General features: G+C 43.8%; 5 protein-coding genes across 5 annotated transcripts; 3 read left to right on the top strand and 2 right to left on the bottom strand.

The window, feature by feature from the left end:
- Window positions 1–1,027: 1,027 nt before the first annotated feature.
- Window positions 1,028–1,918, top strand: CCR75_009339 (uncharacterized protein; the record flags this gene model as incomplete). Its single annotated transcript, XM_067967380.1, has 1 exon — window positions 1,028–1,918. One exon carries the CDS (start codon window positions 1,028–1,030, stop codon window positions 1,916–1,918), a length of 891 nt encoding a protein of 296 aa, XP_067819128.1.
- A 3,137-nt stretch (window positions 1,919–5,055) lies between these two features.
- Window positions 5,056–6,297, top strand: CCR75_009340 (uncharacterized protein; the record flags this gene model as incomplete). The annotated part of the gene is made up of 1 exon (XM_067967381.1): window positions 5,056–6,297. One exon carries the CDS (start codon window positions 5,056–5,058, stop codon window positions 6,295–6,297), a length of 1,242 nt encoding a protein of 413 aa, XP_067818877.1.
- A 68-nt stretch (window positions 6,298–6,365) lies between these two features.
- Window positions 6,366–7,076, bottom strand: CCR75_009341 (uncharacterized protein; the record flags this gene model as incomplete). Its single annotated transcript, XM_067967382.1, has 1 exon — window positions 6,366–7,076. The coding sequence occupies one exon, from the start codon at window positions 7,074–7,076 to the stop codon at window positions 6,366–6,368; it is 711 nt and encodes a 236-aa protein (XP_067818876.1).
- Window positions 7,077–8,677: 1,601 nt separating this feature from the next.
- CCR75_009342 (uncharacterized protein) lies at window positions 8,678–9,427 on the bottom strand (the record flags this gene model as incomplete). Its single annotated transcript, XM_067967383.1, has 1 exon — window positions 8,678–9,427. One exon carries the CDS (start codon window positions 9,425–9,427, stop codon window positions 8,678–8,680), a length of 750 nt encoding a protein of 249 aa, XP_067818875.1.
- Window positions 9,428–9,555: 128 nt separating this feature from the next.
- CCR75_009343 (uncharacterized protein) lies at window positions 9,556–9,753 on the top strand (the record flags this gene model as incomplete). The annotated part of the gene is made up of 1 exon (XM_067967384.1): window positions 9,556–9,753. The coding sequence occupies one exon, from the start codon at window positions 9,556–9,558 to the stop codon at window positions 9,751–9,753; it is 198 nt and encodes a 65-aa protein (XP_067818874.1).
- Window positions 9,754–11,479: the final 1,726 nt, after the last annotated feature.

Below are 11,479 nucleotides of genomic sequence, written 5' to 3'. Positions count from 1 at the left end.
GAACTGTGGTGCTTGGACGGACTACTAAGTGCTACCAGGTGTAACGGGGCGCTGCCGACTTGTACTGCTTCAGTACAAGTACACTTCGCACTGCCTCAGTGCGAGTGGTGCTTCACGTCACTTTACGTACACTAGTACGTGCAGAGGAAGTCTTCTCTTTAAAACAAGTATTTTAAAGAGGGTTAAATGAAAACTGTATTAATATAATTGAGTTCTTCTTGTCTATCTACTTAATACTAACTTAATTATTAACTAATACAAAAAATGTACTAAAAGTTTTATCTGTCTTTCTCTTTGCGCGCGTCCAGCGCTGACTGGACCGCGGAGAAAGTTGATATAATGGTCTATATCTACCAATGGATAAGCTTTTAAATTATTACCATGTAGAGCAATATTTTCCAAATATTATCTATCTTTTAGATAATATATTAATTAACAACATTTAAGTGTTAATGTCATGTAACGATACACCCCGTTACAGTCATCGTCTGACTAGCACGAGAGATAATTTCAAAATTTGTAACTATTGCATTTATAGTATGATCAAAGATCGTCGGGTGAGAAATTCTCAATAAAATGTGTAACTTTATTTTAATTGCTGTTTACATGTGGCCCGCGTCTATTACAGCGAGTATAGTATTTTACGTCGCCAATGAGCTTTAGATTATGCCAAATTGTAGGCAGGTGCTAGAAGTCTATTATAAGAGTGATGGGTCAGTCTAACGATTAGTTTCGACAGAGTCGACGCACGGGGGCTCACATCGTAGCTCGTCGATGGCAACTTTTCTTCATTATTTTCATGAGTATCACATTGTGACAATCAGCCAATAAGAAAAGTTATCTTTCGGACCAATGTTAGCTCCACAAACGCAAACACTCTTTCTGTTGCCACAATCACCCATAGCGTGCCACACGGCATCGCAAAAAAGACCCATCAATTATCAGCCAATAAAACCCCAGTCTTTGCAGCCATTACGTACCCTACGTGAGACGTGTGCCAGAAGCTCGCCCACCTCCGACCATAACCATGTTCACCTCTTCAATGCACTCTGCATTCCGCCAGCCACTCCGTAGCGCTGCCTCTGTTACTGCCATGGTCTCTGCACTTGGTCTTGCCAACATATCGTCTACTGCACGCAATAGTGAGGAACCCAAGCGGGCGCTTAGCCCCAAGGAGTTTCGTCCTTTTAAAGTCACTAAAGTCGAGGATGTAACCCACGACACGAAGCGGTTAGTCTTTGCATTACCTAGCCAAGACGATGAAATGGGCCTCACTGCGGCCAGTTGCCTCGTGGCCAAAGCGGACGTCCATGGCGAGAACGTCGTGCGTCCGTACACGCCAACGAATACGAACGCCGAAAAGGGCCACGTCGAGCTCGTGGTCAAGGGCTATCCGGATGGGAAAATGAGCAAACATATTGCGAATTTAAAAGTAGGCGACGAACTCGCGATGAAAGGCCCGTTGATCAAATTTGTATACACGCCGAATCAGTATGCAAGAATGGGGTTTATTTGCGGTGGCTCGGGCTTGACCCCGGCGCTCCAAGTGATTAAGGAGATTTGCCGAAACCCGGACGACTCGACACAAGTCGTGTTGATTTATTGTAACAAAAGTGAACAGGATATTATTCTTCGCGATGAATTGGATGCAATGCAATACATGTACCCCCAATTGCAGGTTATTCACGTACTTAGCCAAGCTAGTCCAAATTGGGAGGGGTACACGGGGTACGTGACGCGTGAGTTGGTTCAGAAGTTGCTGCCCGAGCCATCGGATAAGTGCTGGATTGGTGTGTGTGGTCCACCTCCAATGATGAACGCCATCTCGGGTGACAAGAACCCAGACAAGTCGCAGGGCGAGCTCAAGGGCGTGCTGAAGGAAGTGGGGTACTCCAGCGAGCAGGTTTTTAAGTTTTAAATTGGAAACCTTTATCGGCAAGTCTTGCCAAAATATGTTGCCGAATTGTACCTCTTTGATTTGAGCCCTAATAGCCAAAACTATAGTTGCCATCCAGGATATAAAAGAATAAAAAGAAAAGAATTGCAATTTCGAGATCAGATGTACTTGTGTTATTCGGGTTCCAATTCTTCGCCGAGGGGGTACTCACTTCGATGGTGGTTACACTTGTTTGTGAGATGTAACAGATAGATTTGGCCTTCCTATTTATCGATTTCAAAATGGCTAGGCTTGCACAATTGTGTCCAGAAAAGAAAAAAATGTAATCGAAGCCAAACCGAATAAATTATCAAATTGACATGGGTGACTTAATTTGTGTGAGCGCATGGTCCAGACTAAATCAGCTTAAAAGCAGCTGTAGATTTGATCAGCATGCCTTGCAACAGTTCACAGTGTCCTACTTAAGGCTTTAAAAACTTTCTTTATGCTGCTAGAGTAGCTGCAATCGCATCCACTAGGACGTAAATCAAGCGCATAGATGAATATTGGTCTTGGTAATTTCAGAGTTTTAGGGACCTCATCACTGAATTAAATACCTCTTCCATTTAGTATTTATCAAGTATTGATACATACAGGCCAGAAAGCTAAGGAAATGGAATCAAAATGGCTATTTTTCGTACATTTTCCCGCCGTTTCGTAAGGCTTTCGTAGATTCACCTGTATAACTTTCCATCGACATGGGTGGTACTCAAACACGTAAGGAATGCTAAGGTAGTTCGCCCGATGCTTTGTAGTGGCTGAGATAGGTTGTGTTAAGTGGTACAATCTGCGTTTTCGGTAAAAAAGTTTTGATGGTTATAGAAGTATGCATTGCAAGCATTTATTAATACAATAGCTAAGACGGGAAAAATGACAATAAATTATTATTAACGCCCGCAAGATCCACGGCTGCTTTTTCTTTCATTTTGCTTTACTAGCGCGAAAGAATTATTACCGTGACGATAGCCACACATATCGATTCAAGTAGATTGGTCAAGCAGGATGCGGATATCCATCTCGTAGATGTTTAAGTGATTATTGTTAAAAGTATCGGCCAAGAATAGGCTTGTCGCTTGTTTGTATTGGCGGCATGATCTATGGCTGAAAGATGGAGCAACTGCAAGCCGACAAAGCCACTGGTTAACGGCCAGCGATTTGTATTATTACTTGCCTGATGGTAGAAAATAGTCGTTGATATTTGCAGTGCCCCCCGAACTCAATGGGTTTAAACTTGGCGCGAACATTTTCAAAATGTATTTATCGGTGTTTACGAACCAGCCGAGTGCGCGGATTTTTACAATGGCAAAATAGTTTGCACTTAAAATTGAGGCACATCTAGGCGTTGCGGAAAAGGATATTTGGTGGGATGGCATTCTAGCGATTATGTTGCAAATGAAGAAAGAGCCTGCAACACCGCAATTTTCGGGGCATCTTGTGTGCTTCGATTGTTAATTTATGTATTTCTGCAACTGGTGATGAGCACATAAGATAACTTTTCATAAAGAAGAGAAAGGTGATTTTGCATGGCAATTATACCAAGGCACCAATTTGACTCATTGTGTACCCCTGGCCGTTGCATGTGACATTTTTGTTGGCCTTATGCTAAAAATCTTCAAAACTTAATTATCTGACGCGTCGTTTTACCTGCACTTCGATAAGGACGGGTGTTATTGCAATACTAGAACGATGTGTGAGTTTGGTAAAAAGTGATGCTCATGTTCTTGTTGCTGTCATAATTTGTCATACCGTGGCCCCTACCAATGGGTTACTCGCTATCGCAAAATTGATTCGATTAAAGCAAAACGGTGGCGTCAAAGTCACTTGTAATGAAGCATTCTCGTAATCGTAAGAGCTTTCTTCATTTCTAATCTATGTTTCCTTTTAGAAAAAGTCGGAAGTATGTGTTGAAGCGATGCATTAAAATATATCGAAAAGGCAATTTGTACTATTAGCGACTTAAGTAAACGTTCAGTCTTTCACAAACAAGAAAAACTCGTTGCAGCATGTCGTGAGTTAATAGAAGCAAATGCACTCAATGCAATTATCCAGAAATTGTTACGATGAGAAGCAGATAATTTGAAACTAAAGCTAAAATAGGCTTTTCAGATTTCCTTTTCATCATTACTAATCCGCGCGTCAATTGCTGGTGAGAACATTCTCACGCATTTTGCCACGTAACTTATTAAAAAGCCATTTTAAAGCGACAAATTAGCCCTATCTTATCCATTCTGTGTCATTGCATGCGCATCAAAACAGTTAGTAATAATGACGATGATCCGGCAACTGTTAAGGTATCAATCAGATCAATCTTTCTTTGTGGTAGAAGCTGATGGAAGAAGTATCGCTGCCTTTTTATCAATGACAATTGAACTTGTCCGTCGACGAAAGAAGCTTTGTGGCGTCAAAAGTAGTTATTGGTGAGGTGCATCAGAGATGCACTGCTGGACATAATACAGGCATTTCAAGCTGAAGCCCTTGAAAATACAAGTCAGCTAAGAAATCTAGGAGTGGTAAATAAATTCACCTTATAAATACATACAATCAAGTAGTACAGGACATTTTAAAAGGTCCGGGTTTTGCGACGTGACAGCACTGGCAAACCCACGCAATATCATTGCATGCCATACGAATACGAAAGACCCAGTTGTACAGCTTGTGCACATCATCTTTTTTCGTCGCAAATGTAGTAATTGTGGCGTCTAAAAGCAATTTATTTTTGGTTGCAATGAGATGGGAAGAAAGAGATGCCATTTTCGTGCTTTTATTGCGACGTCTCTTTCGCCTTCCAGAATGCATTTGCTTCTTTTGTTACGAATTCTTTTTTTCACGCACAAAGGCTTTTCCACGTACCCTCCTCCTCCCAAATACATCGCCATACAGTGGCTCACGGTTCGTGGTGCTTACCAACGGTCGATTAGTCCGTGGCAAAAGGATCTGTCCGTACTGTAGGAGTCCTCTCCCATCCGCCACGCAATGATCCGAACGAGTCATTACTGCACCACCCACGTGTCAAGTAATGTACGTCTGTATGGCCTCAAGCTGCACGCAATCTTGTTCTTCGATTCCTTGGTCCATTTGAGAACTAGAGCTCTTCGTCTCACGTGTACGTTTCAATCGCAATGAAGCACGACAGCGCATCTCCTCCACCCACGGCCCTTTCGTTCGAAGAGGCCGACGTCCTTTTAAGCATTAGCGACGCCTTTATTCAAGAGGCCGTGCAGATGTCGAGGCACTACATTGGCTGTTCTCGCCACCCTTCCGCCATCGACGCCACCCGATGGAAACGGGTCGCCCATGTGCGCGACCTTACCATGTACCAAGAGCGTCGAGGTCGTGCCCGGCTTGGCACGAAGCGGAAGCTTGGCTCCCGATTGGCCGAGACGGACTTTCCGGACGACCAAACCAAGTTACTACCCGCTACTTTAATGCTCGGGACATTTATTGGGGATTTAGAATCCGTGATGTTTGGTCTGCAGACCTTAACAGAGGACGCGACGCGGTTACGCGCGTCCTATCTAGGAGATACTTATGTAGACGAAAGGTTATTAGCTGTGCCGCTCGAGTATCCTAGCTACAGAGACCCATTGCGGTCGTGTACATTAAAGTGGCGAGGCCTTCGTCGCGGAGCCAAAGTGGCTTCGGGTCAATTTTTTAGCTCAAGGGTTACAGAGACCGTATACATTGAGTCAAGTGGGGTTACGGTTCTCAGTCCAGGCGAACGCATTGGGTACGAACTATTGCAATCGGTCGACGTACCCGGGTTTAGTGGCGCTAGCAAGACGGAAAAGCCCCATGCGATCATTTCGTACTGCTATGTGTATCGCCAGGCCTCGAGTAATGTCGTCGAAGTATTTATGCTGGGGTCCACATCACGTGATGGTGTGTCAATTGGTGGCGCAATCGCGAAAATGCACAGTCTGGACCAACTCGAGCGCTGTGCCGAGCTCAAGAAACTTGCATGGCTTTTAAAAACCAGTCAGCCAACCTTAACAAATTCCCAAGAAAGCGGCAGCTGTGCCGAGTGCTTCCGTTCGTTTGGTCGATGGCCTCATCGTGCCGAGCGCCAGTGTAGCGTCTGTGACGATCACGTGTGTACCAGTTGCATAAAGTACCGCCACATGCGTTTTGCTTTGCCCGATCGATTGAAAATCATTCGCTCGAAATTGGCCTTTTGTGGCCGGTGTGTCCGACGAGCGAATGAAACGAGTCCACTCACAGTTGCGACGTTTGACGCCATGGAACATGACGATGAGTTTGATTTAAATACGATCGAGAGTTCGTCACCTTTATTGTCCCACGGTAGTAAGTGGGGCAGCCAGTACCTCGATGACCTCGCCATGACGATCTTGGGGGACCTTTAAAAAATTAGGCATTAAGTGGTGTTTTCGATTATTTACTTTTAAGGGTCAAAACTACCTTTTTAAATTGATTACATTCCTAAGGACAGGAGCAATGGATGTCGATGCGTTTGATGAAAATGAAAACTAGCGTCATCCATTGCGGCACAAATTAGTAGCACGAAAGCAATATCGACACCAATGGCCGCTTCGACATGATAGGTTTGATTTTTAAAATAGTGCATTTCATGGCTTCGTGGACGGTAGATCTTGGCGATTGGTTCTCGACGACCACCACAGCCGCGCTCTAAATACAATATCGCCGCTCGTTGGCTCCACGTCCCATGGCACCCAATTCGACTGGTGGCTCCTGTATGGGGGTCTTTGATCTCGCAGACTAACGGATCGCCTCGACCGGGTACGAAACGGATCATGAGTGTTGTTAAAACCGTTGGTTGTGGCAACTGCCGCTTGCCGAGACATACGTCGTAAATAGCAGCATTCGGATCATCAATGCGTGTTAAATGGGCCACAGGAATCTTATATTCATCAAAGAGCCACTTTGTGCGGTCATTCAAAGCTTGGCCTTCAATTGTAGGCATGACACGGAATAAAGTGCGACCGGAATCGACTTCTCGCACGGCGTAGCCATTCACATTGATCGTGTGCGTCCAGAAATTGTCCTTGAGCTCGAACGTCGTGGTTCGCCGGCGACAAAAGCGTGGGTTAACCTTAAATGGAAATTTCCATTGAGCTACAAGCGGTGTGGCCAAAAACTTTTGCATGGATAGGAATGCGCCCATTATTGCGATGGTTTCGATGTGTCTTATGGACCGTGGAAGTGCTGAATAGGCCCATGCAACTATTGTGCGGTAGGAATTAATAACTTGGCAAAGGAATTAGAAATGACAGGGACAAGTGGGTCCGGCCAATGACCTTTAAAAAATAATGGTTCGGCAGTTTTTTCGTTGCCATAGAGGCAGCTAGATGACTTGTAATGTTGCTGATATTTGCGAAAATTTTGCGCTTTCTCATTTAAATTGCGGTAATAACGTTGGATAGCCTGCATTACTCCATTCATACGGTTGCGTAGCTAATGTATGCCATCAAAATTTAAAGACTGTGTCATTGGTTTCCATTAACGTTTGTATTCCTAATTCTAAAATGAAATTTTACTTGAGCCGTGTCCCCTAATGTTAGTCGCTAAGTCCTTGTCTGTCGCGGTTACACCTCGGCAACTTTACTTCGCACGTTGTAGTAAAGCTGGTGTAGTAAGGTCTACATGGAGCCATTAATATACTAGAGGTGTGCAAATCACGTAATTCCTGTCGTCCCACCTTTACGAAAAGGCACGTCCATCGCGTGGCTATCACTCTTGTGTCACCAATATATTGGATTTATGTAATCTTCGTGACTTCTTCTACCGGCAATTTATGATGATTGGGATCAGTATAACCCATTGTCTAATCCAAAATCGAAAAATAAGAAACCCTATGCAAGCTCGCTTCGGGTCATAGCAGTGGCAGGGACAATGCTGCCGTATTTGGACAGCTCGGATGGTCTTCCAAATTTTTTTATTATGCGTCAGTCAATCCTTCAGATGGCTTGTCCGATGCGGTGGAGTAGTTGGCTATGGATGCCCCAGCGCTTCGTTGTTTGATTGAAGATCTTCCCGTTTGGTGTAACAATCAATCAAGACTGGTTTTGCATGACAAATGATGTCTCTATGATCAAATGTTAAGCCTTCGTTTTAAATGGTATTGTTATAGAAGCCGTGTTCCTTCTAAACTCATATACGACAGCACAACTCAAATTATGCTGCTGCTAGAAGCAAATTAGGAAGGCTAATTTGCAAAGAACAAATCTGCGACTCTCCTTTGCGCTTTCTTTACAAATGAAAATGATCGCACGCACAACTTTCTTCGGGGTTTTTCATGAAATATGAGACGACCATGCCTATATGTTTCTCACCTCATGAAAAGAATTAGCGTATCTGCCACCGTCGCCTTCCGAATATTCTTTCTAAAAATGCCATTTCCATCGCGACGTTTCGTTCGTCAGAATAACAACATTCGTATTTAATAAATTCACTTAATTTTTTTCCAAAATTCGTCATAAATCCCACACCTAACCATTCCAATTCCAACATCAAACCACAAAAAATCGTACCACTACCATGGCACCATCGACTATTATTTGCTAAATTTGTTTAAAGAATGTTCTATCTACCAATATTTCGCAGTTCGTCGCATGAAAGCGCAACATCAAGTGCAACGTAATCAAGGTACAAGCATAAAGGCCAATCAAATCCTTGCGGCCTCTTCCCTGCCTCCTCCGCCACCTCAAGTCCGCTTCGTAAGCGTGTTCCCCGCTCCACAACATGGCCTACAGTTCTTCAAACCGCTTACTCGACGTCCTGGACATTCATATCGCCCTGGTTCGCATCGGCCGTGTCGGGTTCTTGATCCGACGTCCACAGCGTCAAATTATCACGCAAGAGTTGCATAATCAACGTACTGTCCTTGTAGCTTTCTTCCGAGAGTGTATCCAGCTCCGCAATTGCATCGTCAAACGCTTGTTTCGCCAAATTACACGCACGGTCAGGCGAATTGAGAATCTCATAGTAAAACACAGAGAAATTGAGTGCCAGCCCCAAACGAATGGGGTGTGTAGGGGGCAACTCGGCCATGGCAATCGTCGACGCTTGTTTGTAGCTCTCCAGTGCCTTGTCCGACGATTCCTTGCGTTCATCGTCGACTTGGAATTCGGCCAAATAGCGATGGTAATCGCCCTTCATCTTGTAGTAAAAGACCTTGCCTTCTTCGCTCGACGAATTCGGAATCAAATTGTTTTCAATAATCGTTAAAATGTCATTGCAAATGTCCACGAGTTCGCCTTCAATCTTCTGACGATACGCTTTAATGTGTTCGCTACGCTCCGAGTCGCCCTTGTTCTCAATTGACGAGATCACACGCCACGACGCGCGACGAGAACCAATGACGTTCTTGTACGCGACGGAGAGCAAGTTACGCTCTTCGACCGTGAGCTCTACGTTGTGGTTGTTGGCCACGGCTTTCATGTGGTCCACCATTTCATCGTAGCGTTCGGCTTGCTCCGCGAGCTTGGCGAGGAAGACGAGGGAGTCGCGGTCCATGGTGGAGAAAAAAAAAGAGAGAAGAAAACGACAAAAGTGGCTTGCGGAGGAGCGCGGAAATTGAAGACTGACGCAAGAGGGGGGGGGATTCTTGTGGAAGTATAGTTTGATCAAGGTAAGATAGAGTGATGGTCGTCGTGACTTTGATCCCGAAATTTTACGGCAGCTGGCGTCGTTTTTCGTACTTAGATAACGATGCACGCTTTTGCGCCAATCGTAGAACGTCGTCCTGTTGCCATGGCGCAAACGCTTCCGACGACTTTGCGACGCCACCGCAAAAGCGCGACGGCTTGATTGGCAAGCGTCTGAAGCGCGTTGCGAATTGAGTTTGTCGATAGAATGTACGAGTCGACGTGGACTTTGTGGGGTCGGGCGTCTCGAGTTGCCACAAAGGTTCGCGTCGGTTTTTACGACGCGAGCATGAACTGCGTTTGTTCGCAGGGAATTATCGAGAAGGTTTATTGTTATAAAGACGCATTCGATGTGTGCTTGACTACAAGGGACTCTGGAGACGATCTTTTTGGTCCGTTCTTGTGCTCTAGACGTTAAGGACGTATACGACAATTTAGAAATTTGCATTTGGTTTAGCTCCTTGCCGAAGTGCATGAATGATAGTACTTAAATTCATGAATTGACGTACAGCACATATTTTAAAAATACTTGTTTAATCTATGCTGTTTAATCGAAGGATAAATTGTGCCGCGAAGCGCGAAACTCCACTCAGCGAAACAATGTTAAGGAAGGTTCTATCTAGTCTTTGATTGCGGTTTCTTTTTTTTCTCTGGTCTCGAATATCGCAAGTAACTGCCGGCCTTGCTCAATAATCTTTTTAATTATCTTTTACGTTGAGAACGCAACTAGACGAGCTCGTTAAGACGAGCCGTTGCGACGTCATAATACGAAAGCCTCGTCAGTTGTGCTCGACGCAGTAAGTTATAGCAAAAGACTGCCATTTTACCTCACGACAAGCGTTATTGATATCGTGATTTCAACGTCACTTACGACCAAAGACTTGGTATTCACACAGCTCATTCCAGCTACAAAGAGGTACTACCAATCACGCAAGCAATAGAAAAGAGAGGATGTAACGGGGTGTATCGTTACATAAAATTAACACTTAGAGGTTGTTTATTAATATATTATCCAAAAGGTAGATAATATTTGGAGGATATTACTTTATATAGTAATATTCTGAATTCTTATCCATAAATAGGTAAAGTGTAACGGGGTGAATCGTTACATGAAATTAACACTTAACGGTTGTTAATTAATATATTATCTAAAAGGTAGATAATATTTGGAGGATATTACTTTATATAGTAATATCCTGAATTCTTATCCATATATATGTATAGGCCATTATATCTATTTATTCCGCAGACTAATCAGCTGCAGGAGTAATCAAAGAGAGTTACAGATAAGAAAGAGATAATAATTCATTTACATGTTAAGTGTTAGTTTATAGTTAAGTCAACATTTACAAAGAAAGATTAACAAGACACTTAACTATATTAATACAGTTTTCATTTTACCCTCTTAAGTCTACTTGTCTTAAGAGAAGTCTTCCTCTGCACGTACAGTGTCCGTCACCTAACGAAGGCACCACTCACAACTAAAGCAGTGTGAAGTGGACTTGTACTGAAACAGTACAAGTCGAAGTGCCCGTTACACCTGGTAGCACTTTGTAGTCCGTCCAAGGACCACATTTCCCACATCTAACATGGACATGTTAGATGATTGTGGGAATACGCATCACGTTTTCCCTGAAAGCTACTCCTTTCTAAGTGATATAGAAAGGAGTGCGGTTGAACGAATGAGTTCGACCGTAGGAAACGATGCATTCCAGGCCTTACTGTCCAACTTAGACAGAGATGCCCTCCATTTAACTGTCGCCAAGTTTATACAACATGAACTTGACGAGATGAAGGAAAAGGTAGCCTTGCTGAATCAGCAAGGCTCTCAACAGGTGGAACTGTTGAGATTACAACAGGTACAGACCCCTGTACTTGGGATGACGCAAACGCGTCGTCCCGAAACTTTAAAGATTGACAT

Source organism: Bremia lactucae, linkage group LG13, assembly GCF_004359215.1.
Source record: "Bremia lactucae strain SF5 linkage group LG13, whole genome shotgun sequence".
NCBI lineage: Eukaryota > Oomycota > Peronosporomycetes > Peronosporales > Peronosporaceae > Bremia > Bremia lactucae.
The sequence above is the reverse complement of the archived record's forward strand: the minus strand, read 5'-3'. Positions and strand labels throughout refer to the sequence as shown.